Below are 27,138 nucleotides of genomic sequence, written 5' to 3'. Positions count from 1 at the left end.
GGGCAAAATTTTCCTCTTAAGTCCATATGGCAGATCATGACTGATACTACGCTCTCTGAATAGGAGGACAATGCAAGTTAAGACAGAGAATGCTGAAGTCAAGGGATGAAATCATGGCCCCATTGAAGCCAACAGTTTTGCTACTGATTTCAATGGGGCCAGGATTTCACACAAGGTCCTCAATATGAATCAGAACACCGTGCTTATAATTTTTTTTATGAAATTTGAAAATAACCCCCACTTTTTGTTTCGAAATCATGTACAGTAAACACAAAAGAACACCGAGGACTACTTTTCTAAGTTGGGAAATTTTAGATGCACTTGCAAAATGAGTGCCTGCACCTGTTGTGTCAATATTCACATGTGTGTAAATCAAACAGCCATATGCACATGTAACTGGGTAAATGTCCAAGTATGTACATGTTTGCACACATATTTTGCAGGCACAGTTTAGAAACCAATGGCTGCAAGTGTTTTGGTTTCAAATCTTTTCCCCAGGTTGTTGTAAAAAAAAGTTGGCATTGGTTTTTAAAGCAAAAATGTATAATGGAAAAGCTCACAATCACAATGATGTCTACGGGTATGTCTACACAAGCTTCAATCATACCCAGTGATTGCAATGTAGACATCTTGTGACACTGCACCCCATATTCTTCACAGTGATATTATGATATGATTATGACATAATTATAATGTATTTTATGCAAGATAAGTCATGTGAGATGTGACTGAAAAGGTTATGCTTTGCTGAATATGATTATCCTGTTTGTATGCATGTATCATTTTTGTATCTGAAGTTATGAATATTGACGATGTATCTATATTTCAAATGTAGTTGCATCTGGGTAATGCCCACTAGACAAGATGTTTGTAGTCTAGATAGCTGTGTGGAAAGGGCCTATTCAAGATAATGGGCCATTAGGAAAAACCAATAGGCCTTAGGAGAAGCTTATCTCCCACCTGGGGAGCATTCCTGAGAATGCTACAGACAGCCTCTGAGTAATGGCTGCTATGACTCTACAAAGACGTGATGTGACCACATGTCTCTAGACTCCATCTTGGGATATCAGTGTTTTTCCACAGACCAGTCTGGGAACCAAGCTTTGAAACAAAGGGTTCCCGCCATATGCAAAAGCTATATAAGGTGGGGAGTGACATCATCTGGTGTGCTTCACTCCCTACCCAAGGAGACTCCTGGAAACACCTGAGGAACAAAGACTGAACTGGGGAAAGTGCTGGACCCAGACTAAAGGGATTTTTAGCCTGTGAATGGAACACCTAGGGATTCCAAACTGTAAGCAAGTGCAGCTTGCCCCTTAAGAATCTGCAGCCTACTTGTATCATCTCTTAGGGTGAGAATCTGCTATTCATAACCAATCTAATTAGTATATTAAGTTTAGTTCGCATCTTTTGTTTATTTGCTAGGTAATCTGCTTTGATCTGCTTGCTATCCCTTATAATCACTTAAAATCTATCTTTTGTAGTTAATAAACTTGTTTTTGCTTTATCTAAACCAGTGTGTGGGAATCATAACTTGGAGCAAAAGGCTGTTGCATATTCCTCTCCACATTGAGGGAAGAGGCAAATTTTGAGCTTACGCTGTACAGTTCCCTGTGCAACGCAAGATGGAATAATTTTGGGTTTATACTCCAGAGGGGGTACCTGCCTGAGGAGCTGGGAGTAGCTTTCCCATGCAGGGGCTGGTCAGAGAGCTTGCTTCTAACTGCAGCTGGATGTGTCCCTACCTATATGTATGCTGGTGAAAGGGCAGGCTGGAAGACTTTGTAGCTTGTCACAGCAATATGGTGTGAGAGAGAGCCCACGCAGGACCCCTTGATGGGTCAGGGGCCTCAGTGGTACTCCAGTTCCAAGTGGCACGCTGGGGGGAACCCATCACACATCCCCTAATACAGTGGTCTCAATTAAAATGTCATTGTTTATCCACAATTATCACACACATGAGTATCTCAGCATGTTTTTTCCAGTTCAAAACTAAGGTACAGGTAAACCCCAATTAGTTAAATGCCTCCGGGGCAATCAAAACATTCTCATTTTGCTCATATGTGAATTTTGAAATCATGAGACATATCAGAATTAAGATGATCTGAATTCAGATATCACATTTTAGATTACAGGCATCTACCAGGATTCCATGAAGCAGTATGTGATAAGGTTTTAAAATATTAACATTTTAATGGAAACCATTCTATGATCAATATATTTTCCCTCCTGCCACTTTGGCCAGAAATGCAGGCAAGTGAAGCAGTCCATCTGTACTGAAAATAATCACTGTCTATGATATAAAACAAATAATGCAAACAACTCTGTTCCCTGTAGTATTTTATGCCATGACCTTGCAATTTTGTTATGCTACCAAAGCCATGCTAAAGACAACCTGAAGGGGAAACTGATTTCCCCCAAGCATTGTTGTACAGTACCTCTATAGCTTAGAGAAGGTTCAGACTGAGTTTTTGATGGAAGAACTGGAAAAGGCAGGCAATGAAAAGACAAGAGAAACCATATTAACTTTCTGACACATCACCTGGTAAACCACAGATACTATCTATTACCCTTAATATTTGGTCTTCAGAAACACCATAAAGAAAGGTGGGTTTTTTTCCTGAAACTGGACATGCAAGGCTGCTGTTAGAAGCAACAGTGCACTTATCTGAGTAGAGAGGTTGGTTGTTCTAATTCTTAATCTTTATTGAAACTGCTTCAACTTCTAAGAGAAACTATGTAACCAGGTGGAAGCAGAGTTTCTCTTTTAACAAAAGACTTAATTGAACTTTAGAATGAAGTGTTGGTGCCTCAAGTGAGAAGTCATTCAACTAGAATTTGCTCTTACACACAGTCTGTGTTTTGAGCACATCCAATACCATATTTAGGATTACGGGGGGCTCCTGCTAATGAGATAAGATGCTGGAACAATCCATTTTGTCGACCTGATAATTGAGATGGGGCCCTATTCTGCAGCCCAGATGAATTGGTTACTGCCACTGAATTTAATGAGAATTTTCCTTCTGTAATGACTGCAGGGTAGGGGAAAACTTGATACCAGCAAAACCTTGGGGGAAATATTGTGTTTGCAGGATCACCCTGGGGAAACTCCACTAAAATTATTTATTTTTATTACTCAAGACTGACACACAGACAGGTAGATATGAGAAAAGAATGAATCCTGCAGAAATACGTTTGGGCTCAGATGTAATATCATTCTAATGTAATAGTTAATTGAGAAACAAAATTTAATTTCTTGTATCAATCACCTATGCAATGGGTAATATTTGTAATATTACAGTCTGCTCCTATCCTGTCCTATCAAATCCTGCAAATGGGTCTAGCATGGACTTCAGTGGGGCTCTTCACGGGTACAAAACGTGACCCTGATTAGGGCCAATATTGTACCCAATGCACTTTGCCACTTTTCTGGTCCAAATATTAAATTAAAAGAAAAATGTTTTAAGAAGGCCCAGACTCATTATTCTAGCGAGAGGTCTCTAAAATATGCCATGTTATAAGGACGAACACTCTGTATGCTCAACATGCTGCTCCAAAGTGGTTCACTGTAAATATGTCTAAATAGAAGAGAAGTAGCATTTGAGTTGTGGCACTTTAATTTGTGGATGTCTTTTTAGAGCCTCTCGCCATTTCAAAGGTAAGGAGATACTTAGTTTACTTAAAAGACTAAACTCATTGAAATGTAGATCATTTCAGGGTAAAACTGCTATTTAACGGACGGATTTGAAAGAAGAGACCAAACGCCAACATAAATAAATGACTATATAAATAAAAAATAAGCCTGCCTAGCACCACATGCGGTGGCAACATTATCTAAACAATAAACAATGACATCAACTCTGTTGGAAGAGCTACTCAGTGAGAGAAAACTGAAAGAAACAATTTTTAACGAAGATCATTTTTTGTTAGTAAAAAAAATAGCACTTGGCAGTGTCAGCCTAGGATGTTTAAAGCACATTTAATATCTATACTCTCTGATCAAAGTGCTGTCTGAACAAACTGAAGTCCAGGTAGGTGGCATTAGAACATTGTTTAGAGGAGGAGAGAAAACACAAGAGAACATGATTTTAAATAAAAATACCTCATTGGTTCCTCTTCATTAACAGTAAATAGCTTTGTTCATAGGAGAAATTGCTTTGGAATTTAGCAGCAATTATTTCTCATAAGCCCTGGTCTATTTCTGTTCCTCTCATTTCTATCAGCTGCTATTATGATGGCATGTTAGCTCTCCCTCGTTCTCTGTGTCACAGCACAGGTGGATGAGCAGCTCTGTCTGGATACAACACCAGTGCCCTGTGTGCCCCTGTTGACAGCAGCCCTCAGGGGCAACAAGGCTCCTCCTTTTGTGTTTAGACTGAGCCAATCACGTCTTTCACAGCTGTTAGCCTCTACTGGCATGATGCCTGGGAACAAGTCACGCTATTTACATTCTGGGGACTCCTGGATGGCAGCTGAATGCACTGTTATCCTTGCCGCTGCTACTGGCCTTGATTATAAAACATGAGTAGCTCTGTAAAGCTGACATGAATGTCACCCTTCTATTTAAGTCTGGTTTTAAAGCAACGAAGATGTAAATACTGTTCATGTGGCATGTGTAACTGTTGGTATATCACTGAAGCCATAGCAGATGTGGTTCATCTAGACTCACCTCTTTTCCTGTCCCAGGCATACAATTCCTTTATCCCTAACTCGTCCAACGACTTCGTAAGTTCCAGCTCTTCCCCGGTGATATTGTCCCTCAGGAGGACGACATGCTCTGGACTGACCTCGCACTTTTCACAAATGGCTGGGATTATGCTATGCAGAGGCACCTCGGGACTAACTCGAACCACAGCCTTGTGTGTCTTCAGGTAATTCACTACCAACCTCATGGATTTCTGAGAAAGCAAAGGAAACAGACAGATACGGTCAGGCTTTATGTGGGTTTCTCCACACCGACCCCTACGTGCTTTACAGTGACACAGAGCAGGTACTGAAGACTTGTTTTGCCTTGATCCTTCCGGTGCAAACTTAGTGACTCAAATGGGAAAACTTGCTATTGGACAAGATCTTAAAAAAATCTCCAAGCAGTGATTCACGAGGACAGGTTAATAAGAGCAAACTCAGAGGCAGTCGTGCATTAGGAATCCTACTGTAAATAAGCACCACCATATTTGAATGGCATTCAAAGCATAGACAGTAAACACCTGGTGGAAGAGTGAAAAGTAAAGTTAATCAAATGGGAAGGGGGAAAAGATCTGTTCCAAAACCAGATACTGGCAAATAAAGATTTTAATTCAAGGAGCAGAGGGGGAAGAAATTTTTGCCCATATTCTGGGTCACACGAAGGCCCCTTTGTACTGATACACCTGCCTAAAAGGGTCATAAATCCAAGAGAGCTTGCCAAGTAAGGATTCTCCAGTTGGAGAACAGCAGCTCTTATACCACGCCCCTGCTCACAGTGCCTATACAGGACACGTGGCCAAGGCAAAGGAGCTGTAGCCAGAGCGCTGCTTATTTAAAACAATGTCATTTTTCAGTGTCCATAAGTAGCTCCCTCAGTGATATTTTAATGTGATCAGATGCTCTGATTCCCATTAATGTTTATATTTCAGAGAAAAAATAAGTCTTTGGAAGACAGCTCCAAATCTCTCCCAGATGGTGAAACTTTCCATTTGGTTTAAGGTTTGTTGTCTTCCCCCTGTTTAGTTTAAGGTTTGTTGTCTTCTTGATAAAGAACCTTTACTTATAGAATATACTGTATGTGCAAAGTCACTACATAAAGGAAATAGGTGAAACATCTTAAAATTCACTTTAGGGATTATTTTCAGTTTAAAAACTTTATTTCATAAATGTCCTTTCAGATTCGGAGTCATAAGGATTTAATCTGCCCTAAATACTATATTTAACCTTATTACTACAACAGAATGCTAGTATCCAGAGTGAGTAATAGTAACTTTACCAGTTTAACAGATGAGTGCATCAGTCTGTACACAAGCCTCCCCCATCCTGATTTAAAGATAAAAAAACAAAAGCGGGTGGAACAGGTAGTATCAGCATCACTGCTTGAAGTCATACTAGCATAATGATGGTCCCATAGCATTGTTCTAGCAGAAGGCAGTACTGACCTCTGGGATCCTAGGTGGAGGTCGTTTTGTCTTCCCTTCAGGAACTTTCTCCTTCAGAAGTACTGTCTGTACATCCAGCGCCCCAACCAAAGTATTAGGCTTATAACTCAAAGGTTCCATCCCACAAGCCTTCAACTCAAGAGTATGGTGAGCTGGATTCAAGTGGTACCTGCTGCACAAATCCACCAACAGATCCATCACGGCTTTACTGCAAAGAAAAAAGACTCTCTGTAATCACAGGAAAAACTACAAAGTTGCGGGCATTTTACTGCAGGGTGATAGGGCCTGAAGCAGCAGCCCAGCTGTGTACATGTCCCAAGTTCAGCATTTCAATTCTTCCTCCTCAAGATGGTTAAAAACAGACTAAAAATGTTACGAATTACATATTTTCCCCACTGCAGTGTGTGTGTTTGTGAGCCTTTGATTAACTACACATTGTTAGACAGACACCAGAACTCTTACAGCATAATCCAATAGTACTCATAGCATAAACCAAGGGTAGGCAGAGTGCACCTTGTCTGCTAAATGCCCCCATAAAGTTCTACAATCCAGTGGCCCTCATCCTTTCTATGGGCTTGAAGAGCACAGAGATTACATGTCCCAGTATGCAATGTTCCACGTTGACGGGAACAACCTGGTCAGTCAGATAAAAAAGAAGCGCTTCAGTCTGGGATCTCCATGGGTGATGTTTTTCAGTGAGAGAGAAAGAAACAAGAAAAACTACATAGATGCTGCACCATCTGGAGGAACAGGCATATTTCCACTATGCACCTTTAACTACACCATTAATTCACAAGCACTACAAGGAGCGGGCACTTAATGGAGTCACTGGGGAATTTGCAAGAACTGCTTTGGCAGCTCCAAAAAGCCAGGCATGGAGCTGTTTAGGAATCCTCTCTCCAGTGAGACAAAGGAGTTAGGGATTGAGCCCAACTTCCCTACCAGGATGCACCGGATATAGGGAGCAGCAACCTTGAAGCAGGAGCCAAGAATCAGCCTGAGAGGTTGCTCTTCTATCATCTGTTACAGATGTTTGGGTTGTGAAGGCTCCAAGTACATTCTCAGATGCAAAACGGACAAGCCTGGGAAATCTGAAAAATCAGATCATAGCTGAAAGAGGAACACTACTGGGGAGAATAAGAAGACGGAAGATCTAACCATGATGGTTTTATGATGAGGGGAAACATTTCAGGAAAACCAGGCACTTTAGGTAGCTGTGCTCCCTTGTGCAGTACATCATTATGGAAGTACATTTGGAAGTTCCATTGTCTAATATGCGTGCACTATTTCACATTTTCAAGCATTTAGAATTCTATTTTGAAACCATTTCTCCATCCAAATGTAGCAACACACAAATCCATTGACATATGCACGCACATGTGCAGAACTACAGCACATTCCCACATACACACGTGTGCAGCAGTGAACATCCATAGTTAAGGTTGAGGTGGTCTATCTGTCCATCGTGATATAGATATCTGTTTGCCTCTTTGTGTAAAGACAGTGGTAAGTAGCTCTCTTTTCAAATAGAATTTGCATATGCTGTTTTCTCTGTCTTATTGCTGCTGTTTCAGAGAACAGAACAATCTGGAAGAACTTAAATTCATAACACCTAACACTCGACTAGACATTTTTATTTAAATAAGATTACGTGTTTCTGCAACATGTAGCATAGCAGTAATTCACACAAGTTTGGCTAACAAACAAAATGCCATCTTAAAAATGCAAGCTATTTCATTCAAAAAAATTAGCATAGAGACTGAAAAAAAATACTGACCTTCATGCACTTAATTATTGCAGTTCCAGAACACAACTGTAATACTCATGCTGTGGTATCTCATTAAAAGTATGCATTGTGTTCATCAGCACTTTTCTAGCAGCAATCACATTTCCAACAAAGTAGTAGACTTCATACAGATGATATGAAAAAGGCAAATTATGGTCAATCATTTGAGATGAATTCAACTCCAGCAGAGAGAAAAGAAAGCTGATTTCAAATTCTCCAGCTAACTGCTGAGTACAGAGGAGATGGGAACTACATACAGTATTTCAAATGAGATCTGCAACGCCCAATCCTGTTTCATCCTGCTTATAAATCCTCAAAACTGCCATGGAAAACATCCCCAAGCTTCAACTGTACTATTTAGGAGCCCACAGATTAAAAGATAAAAACTGTTAGAACAACTTCAAAGAGCAATTTTATCAAAACGGAAACTTGAAACATTTCCCCAAAATGTCAGCAGAATAAAAACAGAACTAAAAGGAGTCTGTGGACTAAATGCAGAATTAATAGATTCCCTTATAGACTAAAGTTTCCAGAGAGATAAGAAGTCAAACTAAATGAAGTGGAAGCCCTTTGTACTAAAATTATTTTTTTCTATAGAACTTCACCATAAGCAGAGTTTCACTATCACTGGAAATGCACTTTGTACATTACAATGTACTTCAATATACAAGGAGTGTAGTGATCTCTGCATTTCTTTAAATAGTATCCACAATGCATACCTCACTCACCATCCACAGAGATGGTTGGCACTATACTGTCTGTATGGATGTGAAAGTTCAAAACATGATTTTCTGATTGTTACTGGTAACTTGTGGACTGGTTCCTACCTCACTTCATTGTTCGCCTTCAGGCAGTTATCTTGATTTTGGAGAGGTCTCTCTTTGGCTCATGTTGAAAATCAACTCTTCTAGCTCTTGCTTCTTCCTGCTGGAGTTGTACATGCTGTGGAAGCCATGAAGTGCACTCTGTTCGCAGAATACTATGTCAGGGTTGCTCTCAGCCATTTAGACTTGCCACTCTCTTCTGGAGCTCTCTCATTAGGGATGCAAGATGGGATGTGTGTATCTTGCTTTTGGCTGGACAGTAAAGGGTTCAAGCTCCTCCTTTGGGTTTAAAGGAAGAGTCTCTCTCTCTCTCTCACAGACTGTCATAAGTGCCAGGCTTGTGGGGAGGAGCTGACAGCTGTGGCCCGTTAGGTAGTTTGGAGGGTGAAGCTGAAAGCTGGGGCTCATTAAGAGGAAACCAAGAGAGGTTATGGGGTTTGGTCAGGACAGAGGACTCTTGAAAAGCAGAAGTTCAACTTCCTTTCATGGTGAATAGAATGGATTATGTGCACTAGAGCCAGTGGTTTCTTATTTGTTCCCTATTATAACCTAGACTTGGACCAATCTGCTGGACTTTGTTGAAAAGGGAACTTTAAGGATATCTTTAGGCCACGCTGCTGAGAAAGGAACGGCTTGCACTGAATTTCCGTGATACAAAATTGAATTGGAATGTGCTCTTTTTGCCTGTCCCATGGGGACCCCTGAAGAAACATTTCCTTACCACGAAGAGAAAGGGATTCCCTTTATTTGCTCCCCACTGCTTTAAAGTGTTGGTGAATCCTTTCCAAGTAGTAGCATCCATGTGACAGGGTTCTTCCCTGTTTCCTCTTTATTTATTCCCACCTGCCCAGTGCCTTAAGACTCAGAAGTAGGCTGACCCTTCTTCCCCATCATCTGGACCTTGCTGCTTTCTTGGGAGCTTGTTACTATCACTTCTAGAATGGCCAAAAGGGGCTTCCTCCATCTCTGCCTCTTCACCTTGTCCCCTGGATGCCTGGTGCTCCATTCTGACCATGATTGGGTGAAGCAGGTCATTGCTTTTAAACTCCAGTCTCAGGACTACTCCAGCTCCAGAGCTAAGACCTCCTTTCTTTGCCCCCTCCTGCACAGGTTAATCTCTTTTACACTGACTGTCCAGCTAGGATGTACATTCTTTACTCATTCAAGCCAGAACTTGGAGGTATTAGAGGGAAGAGTCAGAAAACTAACCAAGTATATTTCCAACACTCTTTAGAGATCTGTAAACTCTATAGCACAAAAAGGACCCAGGAACTGCAGGAAGAAACCATGTTAAGGTTCAAACATGATTGCCCAGGCAGATATTTTTAGCAAGGGACTGTAATTTGGCTCCATATCACTCTTGTATTATTAAACAGTATGATATTCAAAACCAAAGCTGGAAAGTAAAGAAGAGAGACTGCTGTATCAGCAATATTTATCAGCTGACATCCCACTTAGGTACAGTGTGTGGCTCACTTGTCTCACAGGGTACCCCTGTAAAACTCAAGGAAGAGATTTACAGTTGTGTATTACTTTGAAGATAAAGTAAACAACAGAGTTATTCTGGGAGTGGCCTCAACTTAGTCTCAACTAGAAGCATCAAGAATAGTCAGTTTAAATATACACTAGTACATTTTAGGGGGTGGGGGAGAGATACTCTACTGACAATAAAAACAGGTCCCTGCCCTGTGAAACTTACAAACTAAACAGGTGAATGAGGTAATATCTTTTACTGCCCCAACTTCTGTTGGTAAGAGAGACCAGCTTTCAAGCTTACACTGTGCTCTTCTTCAGGTTTGGGAAATGTCCTCAGAGTGTCACAGCTAAATACAAGGTGGAATAGATTGTTTAGCTGTGTCAGGAGTTAACACATATTTGAAGGGACCATTTAAGGTGAAGTGGCCCATTAACACCCATCCAGTCATGGGGGGGGGGGGGGGGAAGGAAGGCGGTGGTTGGGGAGGGAACAGCTGTGGGGGGTTGTTAATAGGTTATAGATTGTTGTAATAAGTCACAAATCCAGTGTCTCTATTCAGTCCATGATTTTTAGTCTCTAGTATGGTTATGAATTTAAGCTGCCAGGATCATCTTTTGAAAGTGTTCTTCAGGTTTTGTTTGAGGATGAGGACTGATAGGTCAGATATAGAGTGAAAAGTGTTCACCCATAGGTGATAGGGCGCTTTTGTCTTTTATCATTTTCCTGTGTCAGTTCATTCGAGAGCGTAGTGATTGTCTGGTTTTACCTATATAGTTGTTGTTGGGGCATTTAATGCACTGGATGAGGCACACTACATGTTGTGATAGGCATATGTAAAAACCATGCATCTTGAGAGGTGTGACTGCTACAATGATCAACACCCCTCAACACATGGGAGTACATTTCCCAGACCTGAAGAAGAGCTCTGCGTAAGCTTGTCTCTCTCACCAACTGAAGTTGATATTACCTTGTCTCTCTAATATCCTGGGACTGCACGGCTACAACACCGCATAAACTAAACAGGGAACATTCAGCCAAAAGTGGAGTGGGGAGGAGGGGTGACAGATGCCAAAAATTGTCCTTTTGCTTTATATTTCCTTATACTTGTCTATTTTGCCCATTTGCCTATTTGACTTTTGACTGCCTATTGTGGCTTAGGACCTGCCTGGCTGCTCTAATTTTGACTCGCATCCTATTTGCTATTTTGTACTTCAATTCTTGTTATTCAGTTTTAATCCTTCTGTGGTTTTAAGTTTCCTAATTATTTGTTTTTAAACCTCTTCTACATTTAGCCTGGTAGCCCTTTATTATTTGTAACTATTTCCTTCTATTAACCTGGACCTGGTACCACCAACATGTACACAAACACACCCCCAGTCCCTCTCTCTTTAGAACTGCTCCTCTTTAGAAACCATTCTGTGAGATGACTTGTAAGCTGTAGCTGTTATAATTTAGGTCTTGATCCTGCACTGAGAACTGGGAGAGCAGACCCCCCATATGCCTGTGCAGAGCCCCGCTGAAATCAGTAAGACTCCATATAGGCCCAGGACACTGTCCCACAAGGCTCTCAGTGTGGGATTTGGGCTTTAACTTGTACATTTTTTAGGTCAGGGATCTGTCTTTTATGCATTATCTGTGAAGTGCTAGCTTACTGTAAATCACCATAATAGATATGACTGTGGAAGCTTAGCCATCATCCGAGCTAGCTCCCTAGATGATCAAAAAGACATTCTCTGCTTCCCCTGTCCCATTAATCACCTCTCACCCTCCCTCGTCCAAATCTGGAGGTTGGTTTCCAAAGTCAAGGATAGTTCAAAATTCCCTGGCTATTCTTCTGCAACACATGGCAATATTATATGCAATGTCCAGCATAACCACTCCTAATGCTGCAGATATCAAACCCCAACAGTGACAAAAAGAGGGCCAGAACATTAGCTAAAGGGTATAGAAATTGTCTCTAGAGTATCTGGTATATTTCATGAATATAGCAATGCTGCCAACAAGGTTAGAGAAGGCAGAGAACAAACTGGGAAGAAGAAAAAAGCAACTGTACACTGTACTGTTAAACCAAGGGTACTGGATGATAGAAAATCACAGCCCTCAGAAACTTCTCCACGGGGGGCAATTACTGGGCCTTTTCATGGCGGTATCATCAGGTATTATAATCAAAGAATCACAGGAGTGGAAGGGACCTCCAGAGGTCTTCTATTCCATTCCCCTGCACTCACGGCAGGACTAAGTATTATCTAGACCATTCCTGACAGGTGTTTGTCTAACCTGCTCTTAAAAATCTCCAATGATGGAGATTCCATAACCTCCATAGCCAATTCATTCCAGTGCTTAAACCACCTGATAGTTAGGATGTTTTTCCTAATGTCCAACCTAAATCTCCCTTGCTGCAATTTAAGCACATTGCTTCTAGTCCTATCCTCAGAGGTTAAGAAGAACAATTTTTCTCCCTCCTCCTTGTAACCACCTTTTCTGTACTTGAAAATTGTTATCATGTCCCCTCTCAGTCTTCTCTTCTCCAGACTAAACAAACCCAATTTTTTCAATCTTGCCTCATAGGTCATGTTTTCTAGACTTTTAATCATTTTTGTTGCTCAATTTTTTTTTTGTCCTCAATGACGAGGACTATCCAGGCATAAGGGCCTCCTCTTTGCCATGCACAGTCACACACACACAGTCCCTCTGCAGGAAATTAAACCTGATGCAATTTAAATTGCAAATAATCTCTGTCAATAAACACAAGCTATTAAGAGGCCGGGGATTAAAACATTAGGAAGTACAAAAGGGCAGGACAATAGAGGTGTTTGTCTCACATGAAGAAAGCTTTGGCGATTTTGCATTAGAGCAAGTTTCATGCAAATCTGAAATTCTTGGAGATATTTTCCACAAATGATTCTTTAATGATAGGACTCAGTGCTCCACCGTCCTAGAACTTGTGCAACAGATCAGCAGGAGAGCTTCCAGTCAAACCTTCCATAGTTCCAATGGGGATATATTGTAGAACTGCAATGAAAGTGTAACCGGATTTCATAGTGTATGAATCAAGCCAGTGATAATTCCTGGGGGGGTTATTCTCAGAAGTTCACACACAAAAATGCTAGCTGGAGCACTCGACACATACTGCAGGCACATAACATCGCAATTCAGCAGCACACACAGAGGTGGGCAGAGGAGTGTCAGAACTCCCTGAAATATCCCCAGCCCCTCTATCTCTCCTGCTGATGCACCAGGCTGAAGTTGCTCAGTTGGACGTAGTGGGCTTGATTCTCCACCACCTTGCACCTTATCTAATCATTTATACCTATGCACAGTGGGTGTAAAAGGATCAAATCAGAATGGTGGCATTTTACACCCACTGTGAGGTACAAAGCTGTGAAGAGCCAGGCTCAATGGATCTCTCACAAATGCACATTCTACACTAGCAACTTGAATGGCGTCACTTCTCATTTACACTTCCCTGCAAGTGAAAGGGGAATCAGCCCCAGTCCCTCCTGTAGTTCACTAATCAAGATGGCTTCAGCTGAGCTGCTACGTTGTACTGGTGCATCAGTTGGCCAGTCACAGAAAAGACAGAGACTATGGACAGGAGGCAGGGTAAGACACCGTACAATGGGACTGGAAAGGGGGCAGAGAGCAACGGATAATGGGCGGAGGCTGGAAGGGGGGGGGGGGGGAGAGAGAGAGAGAGAGAGAGAGGAGAAGGAAAGGAGAAAGGGAGAAAATGGAGGGAAAGAAGGAGAAATGAATGAACGACTTTGTGTTACATAATTATAATGCCTGGAAAGTATTGCAGAAGCCACAGACATCTGCAGAAGGGCCTCAGCAGTGGAGCACGGAGAAAAGGCTGCTTGCCTTCGTCCCACCTGTCTTCTTCGAAGGGAGGGAGGCTCTACATCTTCCTCCCACCCCATGAAAGGAGTGTTTTTCAGCGAGTCTCTCAGCCTTCTACACCCTGTGCAGCATTCATCTGCAGGTGGCTTGCCAGACCTTTCCAGTGGTGCTAAGTGAGTGTTAGGCCTGCTGTTGGCTAAGTTGTAATTAATGCACTCTAGGCTTGTCCAGTTGGCAACATCCCAGGGTACACAGTGCAGCTGGGATGTTCTACAGCATCCCAGACACATTGTGCTCTCTGGGGCATACTAGAGAAGCCCCAGAAAGGAACTGCAGCAGTGTAAGATCCCAGCAGCAAAAGACCAGGGTGTTGGGAGGGGGAGTCAACCAAACAGGTCCTAAATCTTACAAATGGTTCAGATTTTGTTCAGTTCCAGAAATGGGCAAAGTTGAAACCAGTTTTCAATTCACTCATAGGAAATACTGGGAAGAGGAGTGAACAACAAGGTGGACTTTCTTCAGATCAATCCAGTTAAAAGTTAAGCTATGGGGATAGTGATTCCTTCCTTTGCTTTCACTGACTCAAAGTGTCTGCTTCAAGCAACTGGTCACACAAAAAGAATATTAGATCTGCAGTTGCTTTATGAGTGCTCACATTTATTTGCTTTCTTAAAGTCTTGTCATCCTTCCTCTTTCAGACCTGCCAGAAGTTTGTGCTGATCTGGTGCAATAAAATCACACATTTAGGTTATCGTTTCAGGACATGATGCGGTGGTTACACAAGAGTACAAGCACTGATTAGTTGTTTAAAAAAAGATATTCCATGACTATTTTGGTACAGGAAGTCTGATTTCCCAAGAGGCAAACACACGTTATTCTGGAGTTCACAGGGATTAATTATTCTAAAAGGACAAAACGCTTTGTACAATACTATTCTATCAAAACACCATTCATCAAGGGCTCCATTCTGCCCTCAAATCTGCAGAGTGGCTTTTCCAAATTCTGAAACAACTTGTGTGTTTGAGGAGCTGCCAGTAGCCACAACAATAAAGGGACACTGTCAACTTTAATTGTTTTTATACTTAAAAAAAAAAAAATCCAATTTCTGATAAAAAGTGTTCTTAATAAAAAGAATAAAAGTCAGACTACACTACTTAAACATCATTCAAACACATTTTATAAGGACTTCCCTGCTTTCTTGCTGATGTCTAAAAGGGTCTTTCCTGCAAGAGAGAAATTGACTATACATAAATACAGTCAAATACACAAAGTGAACAAAAATAGAGAATGTTTTTTCCTCTCTAGCTACTTTCAGTTATAATAATCTAAGGTATTACTTGTAACTATAGGAGGTCCAATATTTTGAGACAAACGTGATTCTCAAGTGGACAGTTTCCTTTTAAATTGCTCTTCCTCAATTACTCAGCCATCTTTCATGATGCTGATGTCCAGAGCCACACAACTTACTTTGCTGGGGGCAGATCTTAAAAGAGGAAGTGGTTTTACAGCCCTAAAAAGATAGGTTTATCACAATATATAAAGGCAAATTCTGCTTGCAGATTCACTGATATAAAATTCTGAATGACTTCCACTGATGTCAGTGAAGTCACTGGTGCTTTACACTGGTGTAACTGAGAGCAGAATGCCACCCACCCGACTCAACTGGTGGAAAACTTGATAGGACTGGTGATGATTGAGATAGCCCCTGAAGAAAAAACAGGGAAGGGAAGAGACACAAGTGCTTGCGGGAACATGGGGATGGCCTCTCTTCTTTCGACAGACATGACTGATACCTGCTGATAGTGAGAGGGGCACAATTTAAAGGTTTTCCCCCCTCCCAACAGCTTGATTCATGCCTCCATCCCACTCTCAATGGCCCCTCCTTGCAGCCCCCAGGTGTTAGCTCCGCTGGGAAAGGCAGCAGTGAAAGCAGTGGCTCTCCCTGAAGCTCCCACCTGTTTGCTGCTGCCTTTCCCCAAGGCCGCAGCTTACAGCTTGTCAGCCCCAGGAGCTGTCACACAGGGAAGCGGCCTGGCAAGCAAACCCTGGCAGAAGTCTGGGAGGAGGCACATGACTCCACATGTCCCCCCAACACACATCATCTCTGCTCTATCCCTGCACTGGTCAGGCAGAGCAGGAGGGAAACTGAAGTTTGATGACGTTATGGCCTGCTGCTTAAAATCTATCCCTGTTTCTATCCTCATTGGCTGATGTGTACTGATCAACATGCAAAGTCTTTTATGATACCATCTGAAATAGGCGTATCTGGAGTAGGCATATATGAACTGAGCTGGCTTGATTAAAATAAGAACTGGCTCAGATGTTTGTCTCAAACTATAACTGAATCCCAAATTAAACATTTTCATACAACTTCTTCCTCCACTACATTTTTACTTTGAAAAGCCTTTTCACTTTCTTGTTTCAAGTAGGCCTGGAAATGGAAGTGCAAAAACTGAAATTGTTATTGCGAGTCTCCCAACCCAATTTTGTAGACTCGAGAAGTTAAGATAGTTCATATAAAATTCAGAAAGAAGCTGAACTTTTAGGCATTTCTCTCAACTACTTTCAACCTCCAAATCTTTGAAAGTTTGACCAATCCTAACCTAGAGCCAATTTCCTCAGCTGTGTGCTGATACTTCCCTATATTCATAGTCACCAATAGGAGTTCTCCACACAGATTGATGGCAATGCATTACATGGTTCATTGAGCATAATTTATTTCACACCCTTGCTGGGATACACTTCAGCTTCCATAAATAGTTAGCCTATGGGGAACAGTCTGTCTATAGATGATGGTACATTTTCAGCTAACTTTCAAAGGCTAAATCCAGCACCTAGCAACTTTTGGTGTATTTCCAACATCCCCTGACCACCTTGGGCCCACAAACCAAATGACTGGATTCCACTGATCAATATATACAATATTAGCACTAGCCATGGTAGGGATAACAAACATCCATGAAAATCAAAGGCAGGCTATGGTATAAATTCCAATGTCCTGTTCAAGTGCAAATAGCTACTAAATGTATTTTCCTTCACTTCCCCTCCCCGCCCCCACAAAAAAAGATCACAATAGGGCCCTTTGTAATTTTAGTGCTTTTGCAAATTTATTTTTGGAAGGTAAATAATTTCCTTGATCACTAGGCCTGTGATGGCTAGTATCCTTTGCATGGCACTCAGAGCTTGTTCAGGTTTGCTGATGAAATATCTGCACTTTTTGGCCAATGCCAACCAATACTTCTTCATTTCCTGAATCTGTTCTGTTTTCTAGGCCCCTTCTTTCATTTTGTAATTAGGTCCAAATAGCTCTTCTCTGCTCTTTCATCATACCTGTAACCTGATGTCAGAGATAACCATTACTTTCCTTTCACCTTTCAGTTCCTTGAGTCTACTGAGGCTTTGGGCCGGATCCTGTAAACTGATACGTGCTGTGTGTTCTGCATTTTGTAGCTGACTGGGGGTTGGAAACTGGTACATCAGGCACGGCTTGCTCACAGAGTGTGCATCTCCCAAGGGCACCAAAGTCCCCACCCCCCCATCCCTCTGCCAGAGAAGTGAGCATGCATCTAGACTTTTGTTGCTGATTACAGGATGCTGTGTCAGCTCGGGGCTCCTACCTGTACACAGGGGTTTTGCCCAGTGCTTAGCAGTAAGTACTAGAATATAAATACATGCAAGATCAGACCCTCAATTATGTGTTTCTGCTCTAACTTTGTTACTGTTTAGAAGTTTAGTTACCCAAATATAGGTGCTGCTGTGTCAAGCACTAGGAATCCTGCTGTTTTGAGCCTTTCCTGTGTGAAGTTTCAGAGAGTAAATTACTGGGTCTTGATGCCAAGGCATTGCCTGCTAGGAATTCAATGTTCCTTGTTTGGGTGATCACATTAGGTCCAGTACTGGTGCCAGCTTTCCTTCTATAGTTTAACATATTAGTATTAATTGTTGATCTACTGCGGGTTAGGGTTTATAGTGTAGGGTATTATACAACATATTTACATGAGTATTTATTCCTGTGTTGTTCTACAGCATCCCAGACACTCTGAAGAGGCTTGTGAAGTGCTTTTAAAGTATTGTTAATGGGCCAGATCCCTCCTTCCCTTCATAACAAATCCCATTAGTGGGGGTCCAGAGGAAGAAACTACCTCAGCAGTCTCCTCAGAAATATTTCTCCCCAATCTTCATTCATTGGTGACAGGATTCTTATTCCCCTGCCTCTGTTCTCTGGCCATTCACACACACCAGGAGGCTGTGTTCCCCGCAGAAACCCAGCAGATCTCTGGGATATGCATGGACTCATTTCTTGGGGTTTAGTGAAGATAGAGGCCATATACATCCACACCAGCTCTGCTTCCCAATGGCACATGCTCCTCTGTACCCTAGCCGACTGGTTCCAATACAGCCACACTGTCAGGGCTCTCACAGACAGTGTTTCTCACCAGGATCCCTGTAAAGAGGAATCCTTTAGCAGGGGGCTACAGAAATGTGCTACAGCCTAAGACTCTATTATTTGTCTCCCATAGCTCCATAGAACTGTGGGAGGACTGCCCATGTCCTCTTTCCACAGATCCCCTGAGGGGTTCTGGGGAAAGAGGGGGAAAATAGCTGCAGAGTTCCTCTTCCATTTGGGATGGATGAGATCAGCATAGCTCTAGGGGGCATAATCGGGCCCACTGATATTATAATTTTCTCTTTAACCTACAGTCCTACAGGAAAGGGTGAAAAAGAGACAAACTCCATCAATCCTGAGAGGGGTGAGTTTACCCACCAGCATCCTATTAAAAATGCAAGATGTGGGGGAAGGGAGGTTCCAGGATGACAGAGCTGATTGGTGCCTTACCTCCCATGTACATTGTTCTTCTGTTCCACACCACTTGGTAAAACGACTGTGAAGTCCACTGTCCTGTTTATCAGATTTTCTTTCATGGTCACCAGGCTCTGATCAGGGATTACTCCCAGCTCTGAGAGTGACTTCTGTTCACTCTGAATTTGACTTGCAGCAAGAGGTTGACTTGGTGGAGGGGGAGCTCGAGCCTTCATTTTTCTCCTTAAGAAATAAAAAGAAGTAGAGAGTTAGTGATTTCAAATAGAATCCCTTGATGGGAAGGGCAAGCATGTGTTAAAAGGGAAATGCTTCCTTTCCCCCTGATCTTAGGCCATTTATAACACCTCCTACACAGGGGTGAAAGTAACTTAAAGGACTTACCAGTACGCCAGAGTCCTGAGCAGGGGTGTGGCCTCAACCAGAAGAGGCATGGCATCAACCGGAAGAGGCGGGGCCTTTCAAGATTAAAAGGCTCTGGGGCTCTGGCTGTGGCTAGGAGCCCCAGGGCCTTTAAATCACCCCGGAGCTACCAGCTGTAGAGTCAGCTGGGAGCCCTGGAGTTCAGGGACGAATTAAAGGGCCCGGGGCTCCGGCCGTCGTGGAGCTCCGGGCCCTTTAAATCACCGCAGGAGCCCTCCAGCGGTGATTTAAACAGCCCGGGGCTCCGCCGCTGAGGGGAGCCACGGGCCCTTTAAAGCGCCGCCGGACAGGGCCCCAGGCAAAAAAGCCTCCGGCCGCCCCCCCCCAGCGGGGGGGAGGGCGGCCGGAGCCCGGCTCCGCTCTCCCCGGCGGCCAGAGCGCCGGGGGGAGGGCGGCGAGCCCCGGCGCTCGGGGCTCCGCTCTCCCCGGCGGCCGGAGCCGGAGCGCTGCGCCGCCCCCCTCCAGGTGCCGCCCCAAGCACAAGCTTGGTGGGCTGGTGCCTGGAGCCGGCCCTGCCGCCGGAGCCCTGCCATAGCTGAGGCTCCGGCAGTTGGGCTTGGGTGGGGATTTAAAGGGCCCGGTGCTCCTGCCACTGCGCGGAGCACTGGCTCTTTAAAGCGCCACCGGAGCCCTGCCGCCGCTGCGGTAGCGGCAGCAGGGCTCCGGCGGCACTTTAAAGGGCCCGGGGCTCCCCGCGGCGGCCGGAGTCTCTGGCCCTTTAAATCACCACCCAAGCCCGGCTGCCAGAGCTCCGGAGGTGATTTAAAGGGCCTGGGGCTCCCCACAGCGGGCGGAGCCCCGGGCCCTTTAAATCACCGCTGGGGAAGCCAGACCGTACCGGCTTACTTTCACCTCTGCTCCTACAGTGGAAGTTATTTGTCTTTATCATGGAACTTTTTATATATACAGTTCTATTTTATTTTTACATCCCTTTCTCTAAAATAACATGATAATCTTGGGATGATGCGCACAACAGATTTCCATCACCTGTTTCTGACCGCCCCCAAAATGCCCCACACTGTTTGATCAGCACACATCTCCATGGCACAAATGTTATTCCTATGTATTCAGTGTATCACAAAGGATAGGTTTTTCAAAAGCATTCAGTACAAGCCTAACTCTGCTCTCACTGAAGTCATTGGTAAACATCCCATTGGCTTCTGTTACAGTTCAGGGGTGAGCAGCACCTTTGATCTCTCTTCCCTAGTCTCTCCCTGGCCACTCTTTCCAAGTGATAGGCCTCTGTCTGCACTTATCCCAGAGTGGAACTTGATGGCTCACCCTACTATAGACTTGATGGATCATCAGGCTACAACTCCCCATTGACCTTAGCCAGCCCTGCTGGGGTTGGGCCCAGCTACAGAATTCTCTCTGGGAGTTTGTCATCAAAATGACTTGCAGTGACACAGGAGAGCTTCTTCAAGAACAAGTACCGTTTATCGATTCACAGAAGTTTAACAAGTAGAGAGAAACAGGATTAAAACAATAAAAACCTTGATGGGTTTTCAAGCAGACCTTGAAATCTTAAACAAAGGGTCTTTCGAATGGATAGAAGTTCCTTTGTCTGACTTGGAACCCTGCGGCTGGTGCAAACTGGTTTATGCATTTCTCCAGAAGGAGTTGGCTATGGTCTCCCAATAGTGGATACACAGTATTGTCCACTTGAGTACTAGGCAATTAAGTTTGTCTACATTTATTAACTTTTTTTCTGGAACCCAAAAATTAAATCGAATTAATTTTAACTCTTAACAAGCAAACTAATCCATCAAACCCACATATATTGCATATATAATGCAGATCATTCCCACGTTCTTCACAGCTTCTTCACAGCTGGGAGCAGAGTTAGGCCTATATTTTCTCCCCTCCACACCTTGTGCACTTTAGCAGGGCAGAGCACAACAATGCCCCAAGATATGGGAAGTGTTAGTTCTAGAGAAGCTTACTTACTAAGGCCTCAAACCTGTGAGGTGCTGAGCACTCTGAACGCCTATGGAAGTCAGTGAGAGCTGAGGGTGCTCAGGCCCCATCAGGATCAAGCCCTCAAAGAATCGGAAACGAGGAGATACTCCTTATCAATGTCTCTGTTTCAATTTCTCTAAACACTCCATTGTCCATTCATCATTTGTGTAGTAAATTGAGCGGAACAAGGACATTTCTAGTACAATTCATGCAATATAACACATAAGACAACGATACCTATAACCTAGCCTTTAACAATGCCATGTAACAATGAATGATAAACAGCTGATCTCTCTCCCTAAATGAACAACATTACTTTGCCTCTCTTGTCATTCATAGATTTTTAAAGGCCAAAAGGGATCATCAGGGTCATCTAGTCTGACTTCCAGCAGGCTGAAGAATTTGATCTATTAATTACATATACATATATATATATATACACACACACACACACACACACACACACACACACACACACACACACACACACACATCATATATTCTCTCCTCTCTGAACTGATATCTATTCATTCTTCACAGCTATTTTCCTTCTCTGCCTCTCTGTATATCTACGAAATTTAATAAAATAGAGCATTAAATGGAGTTAATTGTTTCCACTTGGGTGATAAAGGTGTGCCTACAAAATACAGATATGGTAAACAGGTAACATGAAACACATCAACCCGGAATCCTAATACAAAGGCATAAGTATGTGAGGTAAGTATGGAGGAAAAACCTCACTCATGAAAGTTATTTTGGGTCATTTAAATAATCCATGAACAGTAACATTACATGTTCTATTATTTTGTGTATGCAAGATGTGGATCTAAAGCCCAGTGAAGCCAATAGGAAGACTCCTATTGACTTTGGCAGGCTTGGGATCAGGCCCTAATTCAACAGAAATACCAGTGACTGTTATAACAGCTGCTGAGCTATCTCATTAGTTTTGGGGTTTAGTGCCTGGTCCTACTTGCATGGACTTCAATGAGAGCATCATTTGGCTCTAAATGATCTTTGGGTAAACTAATGGTCAAATTCCACAATGACACCTCATGGAAACACATTCCTAACTGGTTTCAGAGTGGTAGCCATGTTAGTCTGTATCAGCAAAAACAACGAGGAGTTCTTGTGGCACCTTAGAGACTAACAGATTTATTTGGGCATAAGCTTTCGTGGGCTAAAACCCACTTCATCAGATGCATGGAGTCATGCTTGAGGACAGTGTCTTGTTACACAGGATAGTAGTGTATCTCTAAGCATGAGAAAGGGTGATTAGGAACTGTGAGACATGAGGCAGCCTCTCCTCCGCTGAGTAAGAAGTCATTGCACTGAATATTGGCATACCTTGGAAAAATAAGAGATGGTTCATACAGTATCATGTGAATGGTGGCTCTTTACACCAGGACAGTATAGTTCTGTGGATACACCCTGACACCAACCTATCATTCTCCAGAAACATGTTACATGGTTTTTGAGATACAGATGGAGAAGCTGCATCAACTTGCATCAAACAACAAACATCCTTAATAACAGAGGAAGTTCCACATAAAGTCAACTTTTACTTTCTCATTTGTTTGTAGGTAGCCAGGCAGACACATGATAAGTACCATATAAGTCTTAATGCAATATGAGTAGCTGACCTCATACTGTGCATATATTTAAGACAATCGGTTCTGATGACTCGTATCCTAATGACCCAGTCTCATTAGACTCATGCCCTGCTTACGTCAGATTTTAAGATAATATAGATGGGAAAGCAGTGCAATGTTGATCACACTAATTTACAAAAAAAAAAAAAAAAAAACCTGATCTAGATACATGGATTTTTTTTTCTTTTTTTGGGGTGGGTGGCTGGGTTCCGATTTGGGCTAGCTCTCCTGCTACATAATATAGATGGAGCAGAAACCCAGAAAAGGCCCAGAACACACCAAAAAAGGCATATCATAGAGGTGTGAATTAGCTAGAAAAGGGGGCAGGGAAAGACAGAGAGACATCAAACTCTGGGAAGCTGAGTAAGCCCTTGACCTTTAGCATCATGGCAAACCCCAAAGGGATGTAGCCTCCTTGCAGAAGGATTGCCAGAAAAGGACCATGTGCCTAAGCCAGAAGATCAACCAAGGACACAACTGGATTCAGGATGAAAGATTTAAATTAAACCAGGTGCATGACACAGGAGCCCCTATATCAGCTGTACACCATCTTGGCTCACCCTTACGCTGGAGTAATCCTTCCTTGGCCAAACATACAGCCTTTGAAGCGGAAGTATGTTGGTGGTACAGTGAAAAACAGCTGCCTCACACCTAATGGTCTGGTCCCCAAAGCTAGCAAAAAATCTGACTGACACCATCTGCATCTAGACAGACAATTCCCATGACAAGCTTCAGTCTGAGAAATCCAATATAATGCCTGAAAATTGCTGCTGAAAATGCCCATAGGATGAGATGGTCACCAGAATGCTATGATACTACCCATGATATAGCTATAGGACAGCGCTTCTTTTACTCCATGCCTATGCAGGCAATAAATATTGCCACCTATAGATGCCCATAGACAGCTACTATTTACGAGGAAGAAAGAGTAGTACAATGGCATCAGTGCAGATCACGTAGAACTAACCTGTTTAAATATAAATCAGCTTATTAAATTGAGAATAAATAAATCAGATGATTGCTAATGATTCAGTTCCTGCCCCGGATCCATATTCAGACGTTTTAATCCGGCCCTCGAGTTCCCGCCGGGGAGCAAGGTCCGGGGCTAGCCCTGCTCCAGCGCTCCAGCTAGGGAGCGGAGTTGGGGACTTGCTCCACTCTGTACATGCCGTGGCATGGCTCTCGGAAGCAGCAGCATGTCCTCCCTCCGGCTCCTACGTGTAGGGGCAGCCAGGGGGCTCCACACGCTGCCCCTGCCCCAAGCGGCACCCCTGCAGCTCCCATTGGCCTGGAACTGCGGCCAATGGGAGCTGCTGGGGAAGTGCCTGAGGATGGGGCAGTGCACAGAGTTGCCTCTCTGCGTAGGAGTTGGAGGGGGGACATGCTGCTGCTTCCAGGAGCTGCTTGAGGTAAGCGCTGCTTGGAGCCTGCACTCCTGACCCCCTCCTGCACCCCTGACCCTCTGCCCCAGCCCTGATCCCCCTCCCACCCTCTAAACCCCTTGGTCCCAGCCTGGAGCACCCTTCTGCACCCCCAATCCTTCATCTCTAGCCCCACCCCAGAGCCCACCCACCCCGAACCCCAACCCCTTGCCCCAGCCCGGAGCCCCCTCCTGCTCCCTGAACTCCTCATTTTTGGCCCTACCCCAGAGCCTGCACCCCCTCCTGCACCCCAACCCCAATTTTGTGAGCATTCATCACCTGCTATACAATTTCCATACCCAGATGTGGCACTCGGGCCAAAAAGTTTGCCTGCCCCTGTTCTAGTAAGACAATTGCACAAACATTTATAGCTACACACTGGCTCAAACACAATGATTCACATAGACGTGGCTGCTAAAAAAAAAATCAAACAAGTCCTTATTTCTTCAACTGTTCTACTGTGTTAGGTCAGTCTCTCATTCTGTATTATTGACGCAGCAAGGAAACTGGAGTGGGGAGGGAGGAAAGAGCAAGGTGAGTTTTCTGGACTCCAGGGATGTTGGGACTTTTATTGTCACTTACCTGCAGTTGCAACTCTCTGAGGAACCAATGGGAGGGGAGAGAAGACAGTGAATAGAAAGGAAGCGGAAGACTGAGAAAGCTGTGACACTGAAAATGTCAGAAATTTAAGAAGCGATTTGGAACAGAAAGCTAAGTGAAGATGGTAATGGAACTGAGAGAGAGTAAGAAAGTTAAAGGAATATTTAGTTCTGAACAACATGAAGCTGCATGTTATTTTCTAACACACAGTAAGACAGGAACAGACACACTGGAGCTGATGACCTACTGCCGGGCCCCTCATGTAATTTATACCTATATTTGGATGGATTTGATTTTTATTGGTAAATGTCTGCAAGTGTTGATTTCACCGTACACATACAAACTGCTGAAAAAATATTTCCATTGATAACAGTAACAATTTACAGATATGCAAAATAAGACTTTATGGGCAAAATGCCATGACTTAGACTTTTGAAGTAGTAGATATTTGCTATGTATATTTTGACATGTGATTTTGAAATTTATATTTTAAGAGCTGATAAAGCTAACTTTTTTGAACCTCAAAGTCTACTGTCGATAAATAATTGTGACTGTTCCCACTGTCTGACCCTCCCCTGAGAATTTCCTGCAACTGTGAAAATTTAAATCTAAGAAAAAAATCCCACTTAAAACCAGATATTATCTGTCAAAATTATAGAAAACTAAAAATCAAATTCTACCAAGCCTACTTATACCTGTGCAAATTGGAATGCAAGGAGAGTGCAAAATGTTATAATTTTGATTTGATCATATTTTTAACCCACTTTGCAGACCTTTTGCACTGTTGTTAATGACTACACAAAGAACGCGGCAGTGGAAAATCAGGTCTAAAGCCTGGAGAGGAGCTGGGGGGGGGAGGCTGCATACTCACCAGTGACCATTACTGAATGTGTATAAAACACGCAGCATACACTTCCCCAAAGCAGTCCTGCCATCACTTGACTTACTGATGCACACAAGGTCATGGTCGTGACCCAAGCATGCCCAGATATGACCCCTCTGTGGTGATAACCTCTGCTGGCAGTCCTACAGACTTCCATCCTCTCCAAAATCAGAACTTTGCTAGGAATTCTTTTGATGCAAGAGTATATGAGCCAGACCGGGATCCAGTTCACTCTCTCATACCTATGATGTTTTATCAGGATAAACTGGAGTATACAGTCATAAAAATCTTAGTTTTGTTGCTAACCTAATGCTCAGAGAGAGCAGATCTGTAGATTAAGGTGGTGTATTTTTTACATAGTCACATTTCACACCATAACCACATTTTAATGAACTTAACATTTAAAAATAATAATAACGTACCTTTCTTTGGCCACTGGCAATTCTCCAGACTAATTTTAACTCCACATCAAAAGAGTGTTTTCACAAGAAACACCAGAACAGTCGTGAGATTCTTGATAATCCCTGCTACCAGGCTGCTCATAAAATTACAGTCAAGAACACTTCTAGCCTGGATGATTCAACCCGTTTGTAAGCTTATATAAGAATGGTTCATTCTATGCCCCAATACAAGATAAAATAAAAATAAGCTGTTGCTATTGTTACATACAATGCTCCATTTCTCCGTAGACATATAGCACTGTTTACGAAGGGCTGAAATTCCTTTTAATGATATATTCTAAACGGAAGAAAATGGATATGGCAGGGAGATAATGTGGTGATATAAACAAATCCTCTGGCAGCATTATCTTAAATCTCAGATTTGCCTCCCTGAGATTAGATTTCTCAAGGGGGAAAACAAAAACAGCTCCTACATAGTACAGCAAGTGGTAGCAGCACTGCAGAAATGAGGAATAGTCCCTTGTGTTTCTCCACACCACCAAGACATAGCAGTGCAATGAGAACAAGCCAAAAGCCCTTTGGACCTACACCTCTCTTGGTTATTTATTAATAAAAATGCAATATGACGCAGCCTTGGCATTCCAACTCCCATGACAAAAAACAAAAACTAAAATAGTCTGCATACCTGACATACCACTGGTGCTACAACTTAGACAGACCCTGTGTGGTGACACTGTACTGCACAGGTTGCTTTCCTCAGTGCGTGGACTAGATATCCTGGTAACTGCAATGACCCTGTGCATTTCAGCAACCTGAACAGAGAATCCCAGAGTTCTGTCTTTTCTCTAGCGCAAAGGTCACGTTAACAAGCATGAGGGTAAACGGGCTCACTTTTGCAAAGTGTTGAGAGCCGTCTATCAGGCTCTTC

General features: G+C 43.1%; 1 protein-coding gene across 1 annotated transcript in view; it reads right to left on the bottom strand.

Annotated features, from left to right (window-relative positions):
• The window catches only part of COBL (cordon-bleu WH2 repeat protein), a 165,898-nt gene extending 140,007 nt beyond the window's left edge, over positions 1–25,891 (bottom strand). The window contains exons 1-6 of the mRNA XM_065398389.1: positions 25,874–25,891; positions 22,696–22,778; positions 18,893–19,099; positions 6,129–6,336; positions 4,670–4,898; positions 2,439–2,483 (exon numbers count right to left, since the gene is read on the bottom strand). Coding sequence (XP_065254461.1) covers positions 2,439–2,483; positions 4,670–4,898; positions 6,129–6,336; positions 18,893–19,099; positions 22,696–22,778; positions 25,874–25,891 — 790 coding nt within the window. The remainder of the gene's footprint in view (positions 1–2,438; positions 2,484–4,669; positions 4,899–6,128; positions 6,337–18,892; positions 19,100–22,695; positions 22,779–25,873) is intronic.
• Between the last annotated feature and the right edge of the window lie 1,247 nt (positions 25,892–27,138).

This window comes from Emys orbicularis, chromosome 2 (assembly GCF_028017835.1).
Source record: "Emys orbicularis isolate rEmyOrb1 chromosome 2, rEmyOrb1.hap1, whole genome shotgun sequence".
Taxonomy (NCBI): domain Eukaryota; kingdom Metazoa; phylum Chordata; order Testudines; family Emydidae; genus Emys; species Emys orbicularis.
Note: the sequence above shows the minus strand (reverse complement) of the source record. Positions and strands in the feature narration are given on the sequence as shown.